This window comes from Fusarium phalaenopsidis (assembly GCF_050370095.1).
Source record: "Fusarium phalaenopsidis strain FUZ10S chromosome Unknown contig_32302, whole genome shotgun sequence".
NCBI lineage: Eukaryota > Fungi > Ascomycota > Sordariomycetes > Hypocreales > Nectriaceae > Fusarium > Fusarium phalaenopsidis.
In genome coordinates, this window is record NW_028145405.1 from 824,325 (window position 1) to 846,649 (window position 22,325).

General features: G+C 54.1%; 9 protein-coding genes across 9 annotated transcripts; 4 read left to right on the top strand and 5 right to left on the bottom strand.

The window, feature by feature from the left end:
- Window positions 1-1,882: 1,882 nt before the first annotated feature.
- Window positions 1,883-3,960, bottom strand: LRP88_07640 (P-loop containing nucleoside triphosphate hydrolase protein; the record flags this gene model as incomplete). Its single annotated transcript, XM_083244160.1, has 2 exons — window positions 1,883-3,688; window positions 3,739-3,960. 2 exons carry the CDS (start codon window positions 3,958-3,960, stop codon window positions 1,883-1,885), a joined length of 2,028 nt encoding a protein of 675 aa, XP_083098654.1.
- A 477-nt stretch (window positions 3,961-4,437) lies between these two features.
- Window positions 4,438-5,849, top strand: LRP88_07641 (ubiquitin-binding protein CUE5; the record flags this gene model as incomplete). The annotated part of the gene is made up of 4 exons (XM_083244161.1): window positions 4,438-4,458; window positions 4,535-4,844; window positions 4,895-5,404; window positions 5,455-5,849. 4 exons carry the CDS (start codon window positions 4,438-4,440, stop codon window positions 5,847-5,849), a joined length of 1,236 nt encoding a protein of 411 aa, XP_083098655.1.
- Window positions 5,850-8,524: 2,675 nt separating this feature from the next.
- On the top strand, window positions 8,525-12,513 carry LRP88_07642 (uncharacterized protein; the record flags this gene model as incomplete). Its single annotated transcript, XM_083244162.1, has 7 exons — window positions 8,525-8,620; window positions 8,789-8,869; window positions 9,345-9,467; window positions 9,536-9,586; window positions 9,641-10,433; window positions 10,488-12,277; window positions 12,331-12,513. The coding sequence occupies 7 exons, from the start codon at window positions 8,525-8,527 to the stop codon at window positions 12,511-12,513; spliced, it is 3,117 nt and encodes a 1,038-aa protein (XP_083098656.1).
- Window positions 12,514-12,721: 208 nt separating this feature from the next.
- On the bottom strand, window positions 12,722-13,495 carry LRP88_07643 (uncharacterized protein; the record flags this gene model as incomplete). The annotated part of the gene is made up of 2 exons (XM_083244163.1): window positions 12,722-13,344; window positions 13,396-13,495. 2 exons carry the CDS (start codon window positions 13,493-13,495, stop codon window positions 12,722-12,724), a joined length of 723 nt encoding a protein of 240 aa, XP_083098657.1.
- A 296-nt stretch (window positions 13,496-13,791) lies between these two features.
- On the top strand, window positions 13,792-14,521 carry LRP88_07644 (cytochrome oxidase complex assembly protein 1-domain-containing protein; the record flags this gene model as incomplete). The annotated part of the gene is made up of 2 exons (XM_083244164.1): window positions 13,792-13,957; window positions 14,037-14,521. 2 exons carry the CDS (start codon window positions 13,792-13,794, stop codon window positions 14,519-14,521), a joined length of 651 nt encoding a protein of 216 aa, XP_083098658.1.
- A 196-nt stretch (window positions 14,522-14,717) lies between these two features.
- LRP88_07645 (large ribosomal subunit protein uL3) lies at window positions 14,718-15,719 on the bottom strand (the record flags this gene model as incomplete). The annotated part of the gene is made up of 1 exon (XM_083244165.1): window positions 14,718-15,719. The coding sequence occupies one exon, from the start codon at window positions 15,717-15,719 to the stop codon at window positions 14,718-14,720; it is 1,002 nt and encodes a 333-aa protein (XP_083098659.1).
- A 285-nt stretch (window positions 15,720-16,004) lies between these two features.
- On the bottom strand, window positions 16,005-16,734 carry LRP88_07646 (PITH domain-containing protein; the record flags this gene model as incomplete). The annotated part of the gene is made up of 2 exons (XM_083244166.1): window positions 16,005-16,428; window positions 16,481-16,734. The coding sequence occupies 2 exons, from the start codon at window positions 16,732-16,734 to the stop codon at window positions 16,005-16,007; spliced, it is 678 nt and encodes a 225-aa protein (XP_083098660.1).
- Window positions 16,735-17,077: 343 nt separating this feature from the next.
- Window positions 17,078-20,223, bottom strand: LRP88_07647 (RNA polymerase I-specific transcription initiation factor RRN6-like protein; the record flags this gene model as incomplete). Its single annotated transcript, XM_083244167.1, has 3 exons — window positions 17,078-18,035; window positions 18,084-20,031; window positions 20,100-20,223. The coding sequence occupies 3 exons, from the start codon at window positions 20,221-20,223 to the stop codon at window positions 17,078-17,080; spliced, it is 3,030 nt and encodes a 1,009-aa protein (XP_083098661.1).
- Window positions 20,224-20,749: 526 nt separating this feature from the next.
- LRP88_07648 (chromosome segregation protein Spc25-domain-containing protein) lies at window positions 20,750-21,528 on the top strand (the record flags this gene model as incomplete). Its single annotated transcript, XM_083244168.1, has 2 exons — window positions 20,750-20,927; window positions 20,981-21,528. The coding sequence occupies 2 exons, from the start codon at window positions 20,750-20,752 to the stop codon at window positions 21,526-21,528; spliced, it is 726 nt and encodes a 241-aa protein (XP_083098662.1).
- Window positions 21,529-22,325: the final 797 nt, after the last annotated feature.

Sequence of the window (22,325 nt, forward strand, 5' to 3'; positions counted from 1 at the left end):
CTCCAAGAGAGATTGAGGTGGGCCTCGAGAAGCATTTTCGGGGCTTCCTGCTGGATCCAGGAAGGGGTTTGTGGCATGGCCTTGGTCGAGAGCGAAGGGGGGAGAGGGCATCTCGTCATGGAAGCCCTGCGAAGAGCCAGGATGCTTGCACAAAGGCTGAATCGTGTAGGAGTCGTTGACCGCAACCATCGACGACAGTGTCCCAGCCTCACCTTTGAAGATAATAATGTACCTACTGTACCTCCGCACGCCCAGACCTATGCGTCCCTGAACCATCGACTAAAGAAGCAAAAAGACGTTTAATTTCCCAAAGAGTATCCATCGACCCTCGCCACCCCGTTAGCGCCCGGTGACGGCACCCAGTGGCAGCCAAAGATAACGGTTCAAGAATCATCACGGCTCTTGTGTGTGTGCTCTGCTCAGGCGGCAGAGCACACAGTCTCGCATAACCCGGCGAACCAAGATGCACAACCAGGCTCTCCTACCCCTGACCAGTCACATGGCAGAGACGCTGAGCATCCAATGGATTATGAGCGCTTCATGCAAGGCACGAGATCAAGGACCCCGGCTTTGCGGTGGAGGTGACCAAGAGGCGCCGGCCAACGGAAGCGATGGAATGGTTTTGCTTAAACAAGCAAAGCACCAGAATTGGAAAGTAAATAAAGGGGAAATACTCCCCGCCTATCCGCAGTGGCGTCAGGGGCGGCTGCGCCAGTCGCCAGTGGCTGCTTTCTGCTGCAGGTACGCGGTCCCCTGACAGAGCAGTGGGACCCTCCAGCTCCATTGACGACGGTATCCGAGACCGACCTTTCGACAGTGCCGGCCGTGAAATGGCCGAAGACGTCCTTGCCCCTGGAACATGATGATGATCCCCCGTCGACACCGGCCTGAGCCTTGAAAGCAAAGATTCGGAAACGAAATACAGTGGGTTGCGCTATCTAACACACTGTCACCGTCGTCCAGGTTTAATGCCCTGGCCGCCCCGGGGGTGCTTGGTGCTGTGACCCAGTGGCTTGCTCGTGATCGTCCACTCTGTTCCTGCGCTCATGCATCAGGACCTTACATAACGTGGGGCATTATTACTCTCTCATGCGCTGTCTGTTGCTATTTGTGCAGTAGTGAGCTGGCTTGTATCCTTTTATTCTCGCTGCATATCAGGAGCGCAATGCCTGCCTCAATGGGACAAGATTACAGGAACACAAGAGGTGATCGGCAGCAATGACATGGAGCCTTGGAAATTTGAATCGGTGCCCCCGTATCGCAACTTAGCTTGCGACGATGCGAAAAAAAAACAACAAATGATCCACCGGGGAGACCAGCCGGGCTTACGTAGGCATGCTCCCTTACGTCTTCCCGCACGAGGCCATCGTCACCTTGCTTTGCCGTGGTTGGATCACCCGTGGTGCGAGGCTCTGTCTTGGGCCTTGTCTTGCATTTCCCCCGAGATGTCCGGGCCGCTTACATAGCACACCAGTTGTTTGTTGGTCGTAAACCGAATGGTTCTGATATTATCCTGACCTACGATCACAGCCGAGCTAATGCAAGTCACACAAGCTCTCACATATCACCGAGATGAGTTGTGAGCAGTGAGAAAGCTGTGTTCTACTCTGTACGGAGTCCCGCCGTGCCCGATTGGTTTCCAATCCGCCCAACTACTTTTCCTCTATTACATTCTATAACCCATATCAAGTCACACCATCTCACCCTAGATCGCGAGAAACAAGAGGAGCTCGCAAATGCCTCACTCCTGCATCAACCAACATGTTATCCCTGCTCATAAAACCTTGAAACCAGAAATCAATCTGGCTGAACCCCAAACCCGGCGGTTTCACCTCCGACCATGGCTTCCTCCCGCCTCCTTTCATATTGATCCTGCTCCCCATTACCCCCGCCTATCCGATGTCACCTTGTAGAACTCTGGCGCGTACTCTAGCAGCCAGCCTTTCTCGATCTTGGTCACTTCCCGGATGAAGATCTTGCCACCCGTCTCCATCGCCTCGTGGAAAATGACCCAATCCGCTTTACGGTTAAACATGAGGGAGCTTGGATGCGCGTGCAGCACCGTTCCTCCTTCAACGTTGCGAAACGTTCCGTCGGGCTGCATCCTCGCCGCATGGGCAAAGTACCCTGATGTGAGGCAACGTCGGATCTGTTCTGCCTTTTTGATATTGTCCACCGATACTTGTCCAGCGAGCGTCTCATCAACATTGATGCTGAACCTCTCCAGGTATCGTTTCAGCTGTGCCCTGATACTCACCGCTCGACTCATCGACTTGTAGTTGAGGTTATTCTCGTGACAAAACTTGGCCTCCTTTCTTCCCTTGGTGACAAAGGCCTGGTACGCGTTGAGGAGGGTTAAATGGTCTCCCTCATCAACAGCAAACTTTCTCCGTGATGTTTCCATCTTCTTCCTCTCGCCCTCGTGCGAAAACCACACGCTGCCCCCAAGACTGGTCATGGCCGCGATGGTCAGCATCTCGCTGAGGCAGCCAAAGGATTGCGCTGACAGGAGGGTCTTGGCCATCATGGGCTCCACCGCCAGCTCAGCCATCCTTGAGCCAAGAGGCCGGGTGAGTTTGGCGTATTCGTCAAGTGCTCCTAGAGCATAGAGCAGCTCCAGTGCCTTGGACATCAGCTCGGAAGGTGGGTGTGATAAAAAGTCGAACCGAACAACGTTGTCTATCCCCAATGCCTTCAGCTGCAAAATGACTGGGGCCAAATTTGATCTCTGGAGCTCTGGGATGTTGGCCTCCTGCAGTGATTGGTAACTTTGCTCGGTGTAAAGTCGAAAGCACTTCCCTGGCTTTGTTCGTCCAGCTCGTCCAGCCCGTTGTGATGCCGCCGCCTTGGAGACAGGCGTGGCGGTGAGTGACTCTATTCCCGTCCTAGGATCATAGGCTCTCAGCTTCACAAATCCGCTGTCGACCACGTAGACGATACCGTCGATGGTCACTGATGCTTCTGCGATGTTTGTCGAGAATACCACCTTTCGTGTGCCCTCAGGTGTTTTGTCGAAGATGTACATCTGCTGTTCGGTAGAGAGACCAGCATAGAGCGGCAATGGCATCAGAGTGCCATATTTTGGGTTGAGATCAGACAGTCGCTCACTAACTGCCTGTATCGCATTATCGATTTCTTCGCGGCCTGTAAGGAAGACTAGAATGTCCCCTTCACCTTCTTGAGTATGTATGTCGAAGACAACGTCAATGGCCTTTTCCAGGTAATTCTCCGCTGGTGACTCGAGATAGAGTATGTCTATCGGGTATGTCCTCCCTTCCAGGCTGACGATGGCTCCGATCTCATTTTTCGCATCTCCATTTCCCTTGGCGGGTTGGTCATCGCTGCTCCTCGTGAAGAAATCTAGAAACTCCTTGGCCTGCAGGGTGGCACTGCTGATGATGATGCGAAGGTCCGGCCGTTTTCGTCGGATCTTTTTGAGTAGACCGAGAAGAACGTCGGTGCTGATAGACCTTTCATGTGCCTCGTCTACCATGATGACGGAGTATCGCGTCAACAGAGGATCGACGAGGGCCTCCCGGATGAGCAGGCCGTCAGTGAGAAACTTGATCTTGGTGGAGGCAGAAGTGACATCTTCGAATCGAATAGAGTATCCGACCTCCTTGCCAACTTCACAGCCAACTTCTTCAGCCACACGTACTGCAACTGTGGTTGCCGCGACTCGGCGGGGCTTGTGAACTGGTCAGTGGGATACTTCACGTCGCGTCGAGAGTTGCTTACCTGTGTGATGCCAATGACCTTCCCGTCTGAACACCATCCTGCCTGTTCTAGGAACTGCGGGATCTGTGTCGTCTTTCCAGAACCCGTCTGACCAATAACGATCGTGACTGGGTGTGTCTCTACGACATAGAGCAAACTTTCTCGGTGTTTGGCGATGGGAAGAAGAGCAGCTGGCTTGTGAAGCGCTGGAATGAAAGTTGAGTCCAAATCCAAATCACCCATTGTCCGAGATCACAGATTCCAACTTAGAAGACACAGTGGCACTGATAACTACTCCCTGATAAAGAAGAGTTGTCCACGTGCAACTTTCTGCGTAAAAATACCTGCATTAATATGTATGGAAGCACTTTCATGTAGAAACGGCGTCGCAAGAGAGATGCTTGATACACCTAAAGTTACCCTACACTTTGTGGCGCCATAAAAATAGCTAGTGGCGCCCAATCAGATCGAGTGGCTGAGTAGCGAATCACGGCAGCCTAGAGCTTAACTCTGGGTCAACGTCATCAGCCGTCGTGGCTCAGTCGACCCCTCGCGCCTCATCTGCCTTATATTATCACGAGCAAGGCCAACTTGAAGCGAGATCGACCAATTTCCCGCCGCTATTTTACCCTCGGACGTATTTTTATAGTTCAGGGTCCTCATCTTTATCTTCACTGACGTCGATACATCCTCTAACTACGATCTCAACGCGCTGTCAAGATGTCCGCCCCGACAGATTCGGTATGTTACTCCTTTAAGAGCTAAGCTCGCAAAGTTGCGCCTGGAAGCAAATGGCTGACACTCGTTCGTCCCGAAGAACAAGGCTACGGTCGAGAGTGTTCCTGAGTCGCCTACTACTGCTCGACCCCTCGATCTGGATGACGATGATGTTCAGGAGTCTGGTGTCCTCGGGGACGACGGAAAGCCGACAACCGCTGCCGCGACCGCAACCTCTCAGACACCAACCAACGAAGCTGCTCCCCCTAAGCCGCCACGGCCGTTGACCGAAGCGCAAAAGAACGAACTGATACTCAAGGAGGCATTCCCTACTGTTGATCAGGGTATCATCAAGGCTGTCTTGAGGGCTAGTGGCGGCAACGTCGAGCCCGCCTTTAACGCCCTGTTGGGTACGTTGTGCCATATTACGGAGGAGCGGCGCAAACTGACGCACATACAGAGATGACAGACCCCGATGCTGCAAAGAACGAGCCCGAGGATAATGTCCCTCCTCCCCAACCACCAAGGCCGCAGGGCCGAGCCCAGATGTCGCAAATGGAGGCGGATGAACTTTATGCGCGACAGCTTGCTGAGCACTACGACAACGTCGGAGCTTACGAGTCTCGGACCGCCAATCGAGGTTATAACGATGGTCGACCTAGGCAGGGCCAGAACGAATGGGACGACGAGCGGGAGCATAGCTTCATCGACGATGACCTCCCCGTAATCCGTGAAAACCTTCGAAAGGGGTTCCTTGAGACACAGACCAAGGTCAATGGGTGGATCACCAACATCAAGAAGAAGATCGAAGAGAATTTTGACGAGAGCGAGGAGCAGACCCAGCGACAGGGACAACCTTTCCGTCGTCCTGGTGAGTCTAGCCGACGGAGCGGTGACTACGAGCGATACGACGCGGACCCCCAGGTTCTCAGTGACGACTTTGCTGGCATGAAGTTTTCCTCTGATGGAAGTAAGTGTTGTCCATGCGAAACGCCAGGAACCAGAGCTAACAGCATGTAGCCCCGATCAACCGCCCAATGGCCAACACGGGCATGTATAAGCCACCACCACCCTCGGCCTCGCCCAAGCCGAGCACCGGTAGACGTGTTGGTTTCAAGGAGGAGACGGAAGAGATCAACATGTATGACTCGTCGCCGCGAGTGCCACCCAAGGATGCCGCCCCCGCGGGAAGCGCAAAGGCTAGCAAGTGGCAGCCGCTGTCGACGGTCGAGCCCAGCCCTATCGCCGAGAACGACCCTTTTAGCCTGGGGGATAGCGAGGATGAGCGGGAGACACATCAAAAGCCCAAGGACGAGAAGTCAGACGACAATGAGCGGCTCAAGAAGGCTGCCGCAGAAGCTATGGCTGACAACCTGGTCGACTCACAAGGAGACGCGAGTGCGAAGAAGAACTAGAGCTGAAGCAACGTATGAGCGTGACGGCCAAAAGTGAAGACGAGCGGATGCTAGAGGATGAAGCGTGACAAGGGAAGGTCATGGGGGAAGCTGAGGTAGATGAGTTTGATACCATATCGGCAACCTCGCTGTCATGGGTGGTCTATTTCCGGGTATAGCTCCGTTTCAATGTATTGGGTCAGCAGCATAGTGTAGCCTCTTCATTCACTACCCGCATTTCTTTTTCCTCTTACGTACTATATGTGGCCCGTGACTTTACTGCATGAGCAAGGTCGGAGGGTGTGAGACCCTGGATGGTCTGGACCGGGTCGAGTGGTGGTTGAGAACACATTCGAACCTGCGATCCGAGGAACCTGTGATCCGAGGAACTCGCTTGCTTGGATATTGCATGTTGAGGTCAACACCGAGACCGAATTGAGTCGATTCTATTAGTCAATGATCAAGATTCAAAGCAGGGTCTTAGCTCGCGTGTGAAGCAAGATGTCATTGTGACGGGGCTGAAGATGGAGCAACCGAGAAAGAATTAGAAGACAACAGGACTAGCCAGACAACTGAAGAAGCTGGCGTGACGTTCCAAGGATGTCCCGGAGACCTGGAAATGAGGTAGAGCAAGCGCATGAACTGCAGAGTTACGTATTGGGCGCAATTGGCGTGTGATATGGGCAGCGACGGAGACCAAGGAGACGGGTTTAGAGCCCTTTGAACTTGTTGGGTATGACGTCCCTCGTGGCTTTCTCGCATTAGAGGCACATGCTACGTTAATCATTGGGCTGACCGTGATAAAGTGCAGCGCCGACGCGCGGAGAAAGTCCCATCACAATGCAGTCTCTCGGTGCATGCCAGCACCAGGCGACGTTGGCGGTGCCCCGGCCGTGCAAGACGGAGCACCTGTCGCTCGAGCACGGGGTCGGATACGGCACGGCGATTGGACATTCGGATAACGGCCGGCCACGCACGAGAAGCTGGCGCGAACGGGTCGAGATTAGCGGATGCTTATTCCCAGGAAGACGGGGGGAGAGGCTTTGTGGGCAGTGGATGGGCTGCTATGACGAATTCACTGGGATGTTGTGCCCAAGCTGTTAGGCTGCTAGCAGACGAGACAACGAGCCTCCGAGCCCCGCCGTGCTGGTAGACGCCGTGGGACCACGGGCGCCGGCGGAACGAGAACCAGGAGTCGGAGGGGGCAAGCACGAACAACGAACGAGAGATGAGATGAAAAATGTCAAAGTGAAGAGGACAAAAAACAACAGCCAAAAGAACGAGATCCAAGCCGATTCCCGCCTAGATTGATCCAGTCGAATACGACAAAGAAGAAGAACGAAAAAAAAAAAGGGACCAAAAAAAAGTCGACGGCTTTTGAATTGTCCCCGCTTCTTTCCTCAGAGGTGCTGGGCTCAAGGTCCGACTGCCTCTTTGGTTGACCGTCTCGTTGCAAGAGCCACTGAGCATCAAAGTGGACGTGGACGGCGGAGGGGCGGATTTTTGGCTCAAGTCCCTCTCTCACGACCTTTTGTCATAACAAAATCTCCCAACACCAGTAAAGGAGCGCGCATCTTTTTCCTCTTTTTGGCAAAATTCTTTGTCCTTGCTGCGTTTTTTGTCAGTGTTTGTTTACCTGGGCTTGCCTTGATGTCAACGTCGTGCCGTCTGTCTTGTCTTGGATGCACGCACGTCACTTCACTTCAACCTCAACAAGCCTTACCTCACTTGACTTCACCTCGTCTCCCGCACCCCACGAACAAACCCATTCGAGGGTCTAGACCCGCCGCGCAAACTGCAAGGACTCGGGCTCAGTCGACGGTGGAATAAGGAACCAGGAATCTTCACTATTGCCTGGACTCTGCTTGCAGTGCCCGTACCTGAGAGTTGAGATACCTACCTACCTCGGCTTCGGTGAGTGCTCATCTCGAATATCTCCTCTACCTCTATCCAATCCCAACACCTCAATCCTGTTATACCACACCGTATCCATACCTACCCATACCCATCCATACCCGCATCTGCATCTCGCGCGGAAAAACAACCCCATAAGAGGCGAGTTTCAGCCGCCCACGCCCTCCTCACACCCTCGCAAGACATTCGCCCGACTCAAGACTCTGGAATACCCCCCCCACGTGCCCTACGGGAGTCGACCTCGCACGCCGCCTTGTCGGGCGGTCGGGTGATGAATCAAAGGACCCTGCGGCGCCAGGCGTTCAATCGTGTCACTTTTACATGACAAGAGTTGAGGGGACAGACAAAGTCGAGAGAGAAAAAAAATTAAACAGTGTCGTCGACGGGAAGTGGCGGTTGTTAAGCATCCGACGACTCACAGGGCTTCAACTCACACTGCACTACCATCCATACCACTCTCCACCCGGCCTGGCCTTCAACCTGGCCTCTCAACTCTGGCTGAGCTGATGTCGGCTTGGCCTGCCTTGACACTGCATTTCCATGTCCAAGGCATTCACTCGGCTTCCTCCAGACCCAGTCTTTGCCTTGCCTCGACTTGTCCAGTCATCTCCCCTCGTCACCTACCTTACCTATTATCCTTCAGCTCCAGCCTCTCTCGTCACTGTTGCACTCACGCACAAACGACGCTCAAGATACCTACCACACAGACGCTGTAACTGACACCGAGACTCACGTATTCCAGCCGCAAATCCCGTCGTCTCATCCCCCTTACCAAGCAAGACCTGGTAGACAACAACTGTCGCTTTTACTCACTCGCTCCCTCATCAGCTCCCCTCTCGGACGCCAAGGGCAGCTCGAGGGCGTCCAAGCCGAAACATGTAAGCCCTCTCTGCCCCCCCTGTTGCTGCCTACATCAGGGCCAGCCCAAGCCTAACGCCCCCCCTTCGAGGACCTGCTCTAAGCTGCACGGTTGCTGGACAATGGCAACTTGGCGCTCGTGATGAGACCCAGACTGTTCAAGATAACTCACACTCGCCCCTAGGAAGTTCGGCAAGCAGATCCAGAAGCGTCAGCTTGAGGTGCCCGAGTATGCGGCTAGCTTCGTCAACTACAAAGCCCTGAAGAAGGTATGTCCATGTCGTTCCCGCCCCCCGTTGGTTCAGTTCAGGTCCCCCCGTTCCCGTTCCCGCTACCGACATCCCCGGCTCCCGTCTCCGCTGTCATCTCCCTTTCACGGTGCTTGGTCCACTATATCACTTTTCTTCCACAGACATGTCCAACCTCCCTGTCCCAAGTTTCTCTGGTCCTCGATTCCCCAGCCCAATTGTCTGTCCCCCCTTCTCTGAATCCGTGCCCGTAACCCTTGCCCTGGCCCTGTTTACCTGCCCTTCTCAGCTCAGCTTCTCCGATCCTCTGCTTGTTCCAGCTGCAGATCGCGATCACCTGTAGCAGGAGGCATCACGCAGTGTGACGGGGGCTGCCAAAAGCAAACCTCCTTGCTTCTCCATTCGTTCTGCAGCCCAAGGGCACCTTTCTTCACCCGCTGCCCGCACGCGACCCCACGACCCTTGGGACGCCTGCCACTAACACGGTGCCATGTAGCTCATCAAGAAGCTGTCCGCAACCCCGACCCTCACCTCCCAGAATGATGCCCTCCGCTCGGCTACCCCCGTCGACTCCCAGGCTGCTCTCCAGGCCAACAAGGCGACCTTTTTCTTCCAGCTGGTAAGGATCCTCCCCGGTGCTTTGTCTCCGCCATGAACATCCCTCCGTGGTTGCTAAACGATGAGCAGGAACGGGAACTCGACAAAGTCAATGCCTTCTACCTACAGAAGGAAGCCGAGGTTTGTCGACACGTCTTTCAGCCTCGTTCGGCACGTTTATCTGACGCGCTGTAGCTCAAAATCCGCCTCAAGACCCTCCTAGACAAGAAAAAGGTGCTGCAGTCGCGGCAAGGCATCTCCCGCCGTTCCGCAAAGTTCACTACTCTCGAGGAGGGCTTCCAGCAGTTTGCTACCGACCTGAACAAGCTTCAACAGTTCGTCGAAATCAACGGCACCGCCTTCTCCAAGATCCTCAAGAAATGGGACAAGACATCAAAATCCAAAACCAAAGAGCTCTACCTCTCGCGAGCCGTAGAGGTCCAACCGTTTTTCAATGCCACTGTCATAAGCGAGCTGTCTGACCAGGCCACTACGAGCTTGCAAGAGCTCGGTGCCTGGTCAGATGGAATCCAGGTCAATTTCCAGACCAACCATGTTGTGACTTCGCAGCATTTCGTGGGCACAGACGAAGGGGATGCAGACACGCTGCTTTTGGACACTGTCATCACAGGGAACCACGAATCTCTCCGGGACTTGCTCATGAGGATGAGATCTGCTAATGAAACCAATGAAGGCGACAGTTCGCTTATGGAGAGGATAACGCGGACCTTTTTGGCAGCCATTTCAGAAGCGCCCCAGGAGTCTCTGCGAATTCTTCTCGACACAGGCCTTGTCGACCTCCACTCGTACGACGACATCAATGAGCGGAATTGCCTGCACCAGGCTGCTATCTATGGGAAGCAGTATGTGCTGGAATGGGGCCTCTCAGTCAATGTCGCCGTGGACAGGACAGATGTCTATGGGCGAGTTCCTCTGCATTATGCCAGTCTTCATGGAAGATTGGAGATGCTCAAGTTTCTATTGGACGGTATGCTAAATACTAACCCCTATCTTGTAGGTTTCGTGGCTGACAACTATGTAGCAAATCAAAGCACGATTGACCTGACGGACCACGACAACTTTACTCCCTTGATCCACTCCATTATTCACGGCCACCTCGAATGCATCGAACTCCTCCTCGCTAGATCCGCACGTATCGACCCTGTCGGGGACTCGGATCACGTCCCCCTGAATTTGGCATGCGAACATGGCTCGGTGGCGGTTGTTGAGCTTCTCCTGAAGCACGGTGCCAAGATCTTGCCAGATGCCGAGGGTCTGTATCCCCAGCATCTAGTGGCAAGGGCGGGCCAGACATCAGAGCTTCTGTTGCTCCTGAAGCAATTCGGCGCAGATTTGGATCAAGTTGACAAGCTCTATGGATGGACACCCCTTGTCCATTCCGCGAGCGAGGGAAATGTCGACTGTCTTCAGGCATTGCTCAAGGTTGGGGTCGACGCAAGCATTGTGGACGAAAAGGACCTTCCAGCCATGTACTATGCTGCTTGGGAAGGGCATCTGGCCTGTATGAAGCTCCTGACACCCTTCAACACGCGGCCGCGAGCAAGTCCTTTCATGGTGCAACCTGCTTTGGGTCCTCTGGAAACAAGCAGTGCCCCCCTGCCCATGTCCCTGGACCCGGATGCGATCCCCGAACTCGAACTTCCTCCTCCGATTATTCCACTCAGGAGATATGGCCACAACTTCCTTGATACCAAGACGGTCGTTCAGATCACGTTTGGGGACCTGGACGAACAACCTCTTATGTTCTTCCAGGACGGCAAGTATCCTGCTGCTCGGCTTACTATTTCCTCCAAGGTCTCGGATCTCATTCCCAAGAACATTATTCTACCCTTTCAAGAAGATACCCGCATTGTTTCTTTCCAGGTGGACAACCTGGATTCTTTCAGTCTGGACATTGACGTTTTCCCCACTTACGGTGCTAAGGTCATCGCGAAGACGGTTGCACTATCCAGCATTTTCAAAGGCCTGCAAGGCACTTCAACGTGCTGCCTGCCTCTTTTCGATCCAAGGCTTCGTGCTATTGGCCAGATCTGCTTCAACGTTCAGGTCATAAAGCCGTTCCAAGGAAAGCCCCTGGAGATCACTGACTTTGAGACGTATTGGAAGGCTACGAGCCAATTCAATCAACCAACGAGCGCCATTGTTACAGGATCGAGTCTATCCGGCGACTATGTGAGAATCTTTGTACAGTACACCAGTGATGGTGTCCCAGTCCTCTGGCCTCGATGGACTATAGCTTGTGGCGGACTTGATATTCCTGTCTGCCGGTTGACCCTGGAGCAATTCACGTCTATGACAGCGCGAAGCAACAGCCGTGCAGACCTACCCAGCTTGGCGAGCAAGACATCGGAAAGCATTGCCGAGGTTTACCACATTCTTGCTACGGCTGGTATCACGCTTCAGGAGGCACTCACACTGCTGAACCCGGGTATGCACATCAACCTTCAGGTCTTGTACCCGACACCAGAGGAGGAAAAGGCCTTCTCCATGGGCCCTGCGTTGGACGTCAACGTGTTTGTGGACTCGATTCTCAACATTGTGTTCGACCATGCCCGGGCACAACGTGCTCAGGCCCCCGATGTGGTGCGGTCTATCGTGTTCAGCAGCTACAACCCTCGACTATGCACAGCACTGAACTGGAAACAACCGAATTTCCCCGTCTTCCTGTGTAACGACCTGGGACGGGAAGAAACGACGGGAGCCAACGGCACAGCCCTCGCCAGTGGTCGGCGAAGCGCATCTATCAAGGAGGTTGTGAGGATTGCACAGAGCAACAACTTTATGGGTTTGATCTGTTATTCTCGACTGTTGGTATGTTGAAAACTCGTGCGTTTTGAAACTAGCTGGTAGCTAACTTGGAGTAGGACATGGTGCCGGCGCTTGTGGATGCCATCAAGTCTCATGGACTAGCGTTGGTGATGGACAAGTCTTCAGACTCCCCCGACGCGAGCCCCATGACGGACCCTTTCCCACGGCCACCCAAGGGTGTCGATGGCGTTTTGAAAAGCCATGGGATTTTGCGATTCAATGATTCGATAGACATGTAGTAGATGGGTCATAATGAGACATGCCTACACGATAAACATTAGGACGAGAGAGGATAGAAGGGAGCAACATGAAAGAAATGCATTTGATAGAATCATTAGAGGCATTGCGTGAAGCGAGGTGTTGCTGGGTAGCCAAACTCGCGCAGCTATTAATCAGTTCCTGCAGCTATTCCAACTTGTGACCAGGGTCCGTATAAAGGACAAATTATCAAGCTCCCTTGTACTCATACTTGAGCGCTGACAGTTCCTTTTCAGGGTCGACGCCGCCCATGACTATCTTTGCCAGCAAAACTACACCATACACTACAAGCGGCAGGTAGCCCATTCCGGGCCACACAGCCTCACTTTTTACTCTGCCTACGGCCCAGGCCATCAAAATCAAAATGAAACCCAGGCCAAGGTTCAGGTAGGGCAGATACATCTCGAGAGGGGACTTTCTCTCAACGTAGCTGAAAGAACTCCTCCTCTGTCGAGGTCTTCCCCTAGGGATGTACTCGACGTGATCATCCTCATCGTCTTCATCATCTGCTATTCCCGACGACTCGCCACGTGTTGACAAGGATGGTGGACGGGTGGGACGCGGGGTCTTGGGACGCGCCCACTTGTCGAGGAAGGCGATCCCCGATGTCGCGGGCGGCTGGTGATGTAGAAGATATGCCGTCGAGAAGAGAGACGTGAGACTGAGAAGCGCGAGGAGCGCCGTCCGGGGGTTGATGAGGGCCGGGAGGTAGGGTATGGTAGCTAGTAGAGGTAGAGCGAGGAGGAGGCGACGGAACTGGGCATTTCGGGCGGCGTTTTCTTCTACGAGACGTTCGATGAGGTCTTCCTGCTCTGGCGACGTTGTTAGTTGTCATCGCGATGTAGTGGGAGGGGGTGGTATACCTTGCTCGTCGAGGGCTTCAGGCTGCGAGTCGTTGGAGTCTTCTTCTGGATAGTGGAACGTACGCCTCAGACGGGCGGTTGCGCCCCCCGAGTTTGACATGATGGTGTCTTTGCGACTTGAAGATGTCAATTTTCCATCAATATGAAAAAGAGAGGAACAGAGGATGATGATGGTCAAGGTACGTAGTGGATGTAACAAAGCTGTCGTCACATGGGCAGGGGTTCACGAGGTCAGAGTCGCTGAGGCTCAGCCTTATGACGCCACACGAGGCGACGCAACGGCCTCCCCCACCATCCCATCGGCATCCGGCCGTAAAATTTCCCCGAGCCCCAAATGCGAGCCCGCCCTCACCTGATGTATATACAACCTCCATCACCAAACAACCACAGCCAACAATGTCGCAGCAAATAGTGCTTACCCGGCTCGTCCGGCGTAGGCTCGTCGCGGCCCTCGAGGCTAGGCCGTCGGCTTTGAGGCCTGCGCAGAGGAGGTGGATGACGAGGGCGCCCAAGCCTGGTGATGGGCCGTTGATGTCGAGACGGGCGGATCGAGAGCTTCCAGGTACGACGACGACTCTTCCCGCACTCGGACGAGGCCAATGCGGTCAAGGCGACATCTAGCTGACATGTAAACTCTGCAGACATCACCGAAGTGAGCTTCCGCTGGCGCCGCACGCTCCCCATCTTCATCGCCATCGTGGCCACCTGCTCCGTCGCCATCTTCAACTACCAAAAGATGTCGTCGCCCGTGGTGTCGTCGACGCTGTACGCCCTGCGCACGTCGCCCGAGGCCCGCGCCCTGCTGGGCGACGAGGTCTACTTCAAGCACCAGATCCCCTGGATCCACGGCGAGATGAACCAGCTGCACGGCCGCATCGACATTTGGTTCTCGGTCCGCGGCACAAAGGGCGTCGGTGTCATGCGCTTCGCGAGCAACAGGCCCACCAGCAAGGGCTTCTTCAATACCACCGAGTGGAGCCTTACCATGGAGGATGGCACGAGGCTTGATCTGCTGGATAACGGCGATCCTTTCAAGGGGTTGTTGGGTGGTGCTGCGGAAGAATTGCCGCCGTTGGAGGAGGATGCTCCCACGAGAGGCTTCCGCAAGCAGGTCGAGTACAAGTGAGGAACGACAGGAGGAGAAGACGACGTGGATGTGAAAAAAAAAAAAACATGATAACCCTCGGACTCCGGTTGTAGTTGAATCTGTACAGTAGTGGTAGATGGTGTGTGTGTGTATAATACAAAAAGCCCGCTATGATCTCCTCCTTTTTGCCCCCATAAGGTGCCCCTTCATACAAATCCCATCATCATACATGACATTAGGCCTCGAGCTGCGCCGCCTCTCTCTGCTCCTTGAGCACCAGGTGCTTCTCCCTCGCGGCCTGGAGCTTCTCAGCGTGATCCGGGTTCCGTTCTAGCAGAGTCGCGAGGGCGGCCTCACGATGCGGTTGCGGGGGCGCCTTGCGCTTCTTGGAGTCCTGGAGCCGGACGACGCGGCCCTTGGGGCCGGCGATGGGCCCGCTGACCAGCACGACGCCCAGCTCGTTGTCCACCATCATGACCTTGAGGTTCTGCACCGTGACGAACTCGTTGCCCATGCGGCCCGGCATCTTCTTTCCGGGAAGAACTCTGCTACCGCTGCCCTGCGAGGGACCCGTGGTACCGATGGTTCGGTGGTTCTTGGAGTTTCCGTGCGACGCCTCTTGACCCGAGAAGCCGTGGCGCTTCATACCACCGGCGAAGCCCATGCCCCTCGAGCGGGACTTGACGTCGACGTACTGGCCCTTCTTGAACCAGTCGGGGAGGATCTGGACGCCGACGGGCAGCAGGCCGGACTGGTCGCGGACCATGAACTCGGCGAGGTCGGCCTTGGGGGCGATACCCTTGGCCTCGTAGTATCCCAGCATGGGGCTGGTGACGTTGCGGCCGTCTCGAGATCCAGAACCAATCTGCACAGCCCAGTAACCATTCTTCTCGCGAGTCTTGTTGGCGATGACCTGCACCTGGTCGAGCTGCAGAACAGTGCACGGCACGCGGACCTTTCCGACAAAGACGCTCGTCATGCCCTTCTTGATAGCCAGAACACCAGTGCGGAGAGGCGTCGTGTTCTCTCGGCGCTTGAGGGCAGCAGCAGGACCGGTGGTGAGAGCAGGGAGACCGGACGAGGGCTGGTTGAAGCGCTTGTGCTTGTTGCGAGGGGGGGCAGTCGACCAGCCGTTCTTGACGCCGCGGGTCGCCGTGAGGGGGAGGAGGAGAGGACGGGTTGCCGCCGCGGCGCAGGGCCGGGGGAGGGCGAGACGGATCGGTAGACGGGGAGGCATGGCTGGGAGATCAATTGAGCCGTCCAGAGGTGGAATTGGCGGTTGGATTGATCGTTGGACGTTGGTGGTGAAAGTTTTTGGGAGGTTGAGATGGAGCTTTTGCAAAAGCCGGAGAATTCCCGGCTAGAGGGGACTGAGATCAACACCACCATGAGACGAGTGAGAATAGATGTCAGGACAAGATGAAATGATGTCTTGTGATGAAATATTTATTTTCTCTTTATTTTAATTGATTCTTCTTCTGGAATACTCGTGCTCCACTTGATCCCATTGACTCTGCCTCATCTACGCTCCAGGTCCCCTCCCCCCAATCCCACTCCCCATCTGATTCACACTTGTCCCCTTGATCTTGTGATCCCCAGGCTGCGCCGCGGCCTCATAAATAATATTAGCCGGTGCCCGTCCAAGCTGCGTCCACTCGCCCTTGAACCCAATGTACGAGACCCTCGTGACGTCCTCATCGCCGTCGCCAAAGTTGTCGGGGAAGAAGAGCACGAGCCGCTGGACCTTGCCGAACAGCGCACGGCGAACGGGGACTTCCTGGAGTTCGCCCGTCTGGGAGAGCTCGATGGTCTGCACGGGGTCGAGCTCTTCGGCGGCGGCAAAGTCGATGTCGTCGCGGTTGATGAAGAGGTGTAGGGTCTTGGGGGCTGAGGCGGAGGGGGAGGTGCGGATGAGAATAGAGTGAAGCTTGATCTGAGAAGTGAATCTGACATTTATCAGTACATATATCAATGTTGTAGTTAATGAGAGAAACTCACGGCACCGTCATGAGGAGCTGCTCATCCACATCGCTCGCCAGCTCAGGCTCCACGCTGAGCCTCTCCTGCCACGTCTTCTTGACGACAGCCTGCCCGACGTCCCGCTGCGCCTCGTTGAGCGTCACAATGTGATCAAAGTTGATCTGGCTGTACAGAGAGTGCTGCACGGCAGGAGTGATGTCGTCCGAGTGGTCGTGCTCATGGTCATGGTCGTGACCGCCATGGCCGACGTGCTCGTCGTGGCAGTGAGACATTTTTATGAGGCGGCTGCTCTTGATAGTGAAAAGTGACTCTGAATGTGTCGTTTTTATGTGCTTTGCAGGAGGCAAATGATGGATGGGTTGAGTCGAGTTGTTGATGTTGGTTGTAAGTCAGGTACATATGGAGCTGGAATCCTCAAATGACGTTTTAGCAGGCTGCCGTATGTAAGCGCCCTACGTTCATCATGAACAAAGACACTGCAAACTTGGCATCAACAACGCCAATGTGGCAAATTCCTGACATTCCAGATACAAGCAATATATTCATCTTCACATCAAGCATCTCATATGGCCATGTCCTATCAGATCCTTTCCTGGGTATAAATCCAATATCGCTTCATCTAAATCCACTCTTCCTCTTGCCCTTCTTCACCTTCTTCCGATCTCCAAACACGCCCGACACCGGCTGGCTCATGGTAAACGCAGGTCCCAGGAGTCCCTGGCTCTGTGAAGATTCAGGAACCCGTTGCTGGCTCGACATGATCTGTACTGGCTGTGCTGGTAGGGCTGGGAGCGATGTACCCTCATCTGCTGGCGGGCGAACCTGCGAGGAGCCTTGTGTTGCCCTTTGGGAACTTCCACGCTGTCTCATAAATGCTGGTAGTTTATACTTTTCAGCATGGGCCTTGCGTTTGGTCTCTATCCTCTGCAATCGCTGTCTCGCATCGTCAAACTTCTTGTCGCTTGCAACAGCAACGCTGGAAACATAGTCTTCTGTACCAACACCGCGCTCGGTGGGCCAGTAAGACAAGACGGTCGATTGCTTGGCAGACGCCATCTTGTCCAGCCGCAATGATGGCGCAAGTAGCTGTAGCCGTCGGATTGCTGCGTCGTTGGTGTCATTTGGTGTTGAGCTGATGGGTGATGAAGGAATTCCGGGATCCGACGACTGAGATGCCTTGGTAGGTATCGAGCTTGACCGTATTTGTGTATAATGAAGCTCCCCCTCGTCAATCTCGCGACTTCCAGAACCTAGAAGAGGAGTGTCCTGGACCATGACACCGGCCGTAGCTAGGAACATGTCCTTGGCCAGGTCTGCGATCCAACCTCGCCTGGTCTCCTCATCCTCATTTGGCAACCTGCCTTCCAGCTGATCAAGCCAGAGGCCCACGTAGGTCTGATTGAGATGTGACAGGCTGATTAATTCCCTGACCCATTCTTTCGAGGTCTGTCTTCCGAGTTGAGTAACGACAGCCTGGCCGTCATCTTCTAGGAACAAGTCCAACATGTTGATCTGTGCCGTACCGTCGTCGCTTTCCAACTGCAGCTGATCAAGGCCCTGGCCGATTTCTTTCCTGCAAGGGAGTTAGTTACGTCTTTTTGGACCTAAAAAGAGAACTTACCAAGTCCTGAGTGAAAGTCTCCCTTCGGCTGTACCCTCTGCGATGTGTTCCTGAATAGCTGAGAGCAATGCAGGAGGTATATCATGAGAACTCATAGAAACAGCCATCAGGCTATCCAGGAGGGCTCGGCAGAGAAAGTCAAGCTTCAGATGAACTGGTCCAAAAACCGAAGATTCCCTCATGTTTATGGAATCAAGTTCGCTTCTGCGGGAATGAGGCTGCACGAGCTGCGCCAGCTCAGTGTCAGCTAGGCTGTCAGGAAGCACAAACACCTCACCCATGTGTCGAAGGAATCGATTTCGCTTCTTCCTCCATCGCTTCGCTTGAGCCGTCTTGGACCGTTTTATCCGACCAGTTGGCAGTACGATCTGCATATCACGGTCCTTGGCTGAAGCACAAATGCAATATCGCACTCCAAGATCCTTGTTAAGAATGGTTCCCTGGTAAAACTGAACACCAGCATTGAGATACTCGAATCCAGTTCCAGTTGCAGATGCGCCGTTTCGCGTGAGCTTGGCGGGGCGGATCTCGAGCGACTGGATATCGCTCTGCGCAGCCGTGTTCTCATGAGGTAGAGTCAAGACCTGGCGATGCCATTGTGGAAGGTTTTTGTCCTTTGAATGTCCAAACCAGTAGGTGTGGAGCTGTCTATGGGTAGGAGAAAAGGTAAACACCATAGCGGAATCTTGATTCTCCTCCGAGGCTCGGCATGTGGTTATCCTGAGTCCTTCTCCGTCGAGCAGATGGGGAGAAGTGGCTAGGATAGTGGGCTTTGACGGCTCGTCCTCTTCTCTGTTGGGTGCGAACAAGTCGATCCAAAACAAGTTTTGCATCGTCAATACGAAAATGTGGTTCTGGTTGACTGGGCTGACCCGAACATCAAGAATTGAATCAGGCTTTCCTTTCAAAGGAGTCAAGATTGGTAGCCGAGGGAGAGCCATGTTTGACGCCATGTCAATCACTTCATATTTCTCTCGGTTCCAGAGCAGCAGATGACTTGACCGGCTGGCAAATCCGTTGGCATCGTCGTCATCGCCTTGTGTTGTGTCCTCCCAAAAGCTGTCTACCTTGGCGGTACCAACAAACAAGATGCCATGCTTCTCAGCCGAGGACTCTGCCATGGAGGGTAACTCGTTTAGTAGACCTTCTGAAATGTGACCGCATTTCTGCAGTGCAAGTCGCGTGTTCTTGTTTCCGATAACGTCCCACACACTCCAGTATCCGCACTCATCAATGATGGCCATCTGTGGATGCTGGCCTTTCGAATTGGGGTTGAAGGCGACATCCACCTGTGCGTTGCTGCCAGTCTTCTTATGAGACAGCGTCACGATAGGATTTGGGTCGATCCGCGATAGTCGTTGTTGCTGGACATCGAGTTCTGCGGTGGGTGGCTGGGCAACCGGGACTTTGTGATACTCTGGCTGAAGGATCGTAGTTGATGTCTGCTTCTGAACAATGACCCAGCGCACAGCATCGTATCGGGTGAGGCTGGTTGCAAACTTGACTTGCGAGATTGGCAGACCATCACTAGCCCAGATTGCCTCTTCATCCGGGTCCTCAGGGTCGATAACGGACAAGTGCAGGGCCGTGTCCTTGTTGTGATCCCATTGCCATTTCGACTCGTCAATACGTGCTAGCCTGAGAAGCTCGCCAGACTCGCCGGTGACCGCAGCTAGCATCAGGGCTCCCTTGACTCTTGAACTGTCAGCGACGTTTGACATCTGACCGATGGAGAGCAAAGGGCGGTCGACTGCTTCGCCTTCGACTTTAGAATAGCGATTCATATTCTCTTCCAAGAGCTCCTGCAGGGCTGAGTTTCCCACGAAGGCCTCAGGATGTGACTGGAGAAGCCATCGTCTCTGGGTCCGGCGTTCCTGCCAGAGATTCGACGAGACTTCGGGGGCTGATGACTTTGACGGCGGATATAGCTCCGCTGAAGATCCAATGACTCTGAAGTACGGCGCTGAGGGCATGTGGTCAGCATGGCATGAGGCGCAAAACGGGGTAAAAACTCACCTTCAGAAGTTACGCGGCTGGTGTGAAGAGAACCGAGTTGAGACGTCGCATTCTCAGGAGAAATATAAGTCAGACGTCCTACGTGACCGTGGATTAGGTCCGTGAGTCGCCTGGCCTCAGCCATTTGGCCCTAGTATCGATGTCCAAAGTAATAAGAGTTTGGCCGATATTCCTTTCTTCATCGCGAGATGAACTAGCGCAGGTGCAAGAGAGTCTCGAGCGGGAGCATGAGCAGATAATAGTGAGAGACTTAGGCCGGCATCCTAAGCGAGCTGGATGAATGCGGTGACGGTGTAAAGGCGGTAACTATGCAGGCTACGACGAATGAGCGTAATCCAAGAGTTGGACAAGGAGAGTTGCTTTACTTTGCGCGTTGCGACGTGAATTGAAGCTTTCAGGCCCCACGTGGCGGTGCGAACTGTATGCGCCACACCCATCTTGGGTCGGCCGAGCAACGCCATCATCCAAGTGTAAATATACTCTGAGGGGTCCTTGTCGCATCCACTACAATCACCAGCACCCACTACGAAACAAGATCGTGAAGCGAGACTGCAGCTTGATCACATTATTCAACTACACCGCGCAAATCACAAGTCGCAATGGCTACCGATTTCCAGTCCTCGCTTTCCGCAAGCCTCAGCCGCCAGAGCATGGCGCCTGTCGGCCCCTCGGTCGCAGACACTCTGCCAAACATCAACTTTGGCTTCGACGACCTGCGCGACCGCATGGCCAAGTTCACTGCCAGATTTGACGCCTTTATCGAGCAGGGTCGAAAGCGAGTCTTGGAGGAGCGCAACCAGTTCCGCATGAATGTCGCTGAACTTCAAGGTACGAGAACTCGATCTAGAGGTTTGTTTCGCCTGCTAACCGCTGCTTTCTAGAGGATCAACGCATGAAGAAGCGAGATATCGAAATTATTCAGGTCAAGACATCCACACACCAGCAAACCGTCGAGAAGGAGGAAGCCGAAACCCGCGAGATGGAGGCCGCCATCAACTCCCTCGCCGCCCAGCGTGACAACCACCTCGCGACCCGCGACAGCCTCAAGGCCGAGATCGCGCAGACCCAGGCTGAGATTGATGCCCGCCTCGCGGCGCAGCGGGCCCACGCGCAGCAGCAGCAGGCGCAGTCTCGCTTCAACGTCCCCGAGCTCGACTTTTGGATCACCAACCTGTGCCTCAAGATCGAGGGCGCGGGGCACGATGACCGGCTCAAGTTTGTGTACACGCACATTGATGAGAAGGATTGGGAGAGGGAGGCTTGGTTTGAGCTGGTGACTAGCTCGCGGGATTATGATGTCAAGCACTGCCGGCCAAAGGTTGAGAGGGAAAAGGTCGAAAAGGTGCTCGACAGAGTGAACGAGTCAAGGGAGTTGGTGACTCTACTCAAGGGGATGAGGGAGCTGTTTGCGGAAGCGATGAAGTCCTAGATGTGTTGAAGTTGTAATGATGTGTTATGTGCTATGGATATAATGTTGCGTATACCAAGTTATTCGTTCTTTGACTGAAGAAATTCGACTGTTTGTTATTGAATTCAGCCGATAATAGAGCTATTCAACCAGTTTCTAGGAATCTTGACTGGCTCTTTAAATCATGAACCCTCTATCAGGAGATTCACCGGACGTTATTTTAAGACATCCATAATAGCCAACACTACCACTCTTTGTACGCAAACAGTATATTAGCCCTCGATTAAAGTGATGGGATATTTTAGGGGCCTTCTTTGTATCTCTGTCATATTTCTCGCTCCCTGCTTAGAGAAAGAGTTGATCTTGTGCATTACAAAGTCACCAAATCGCGTCGCGTCTCCCCCACATCGGCCATCACACCTCCACTCCCCATCCATCTCTCAACTCTCCATCTAAAACCACATCAAACCCGCCCAACATGCCTGAGCCAGACAAGCACGCTGCCGCGCAGCAGGCCGTGGATATCCTCCACGAGATCTCCACCATACTCGTACGTTTGTTGTCCAGCCTGGACGCGCTGAGGCCTGACCATGCTGACCTATGCCCATCCCTAGAACTGCCATCTTGATCGTCGCACGCTGTCTATCTGCATCTCCATGATTGAGCGCGGTGTGAATCCGGAGGCTCTCGCGGTATGTTTCACTCCATGGCTCTCCCATCCTCATCGCAGTCAACGAGTTGTGCTGATGGGCGTTTAGCAAGTCATCAAGGAGCTCCGGCAGGAGGCCCAACAGGTTGAACAGCCCATGTCAGCGTCA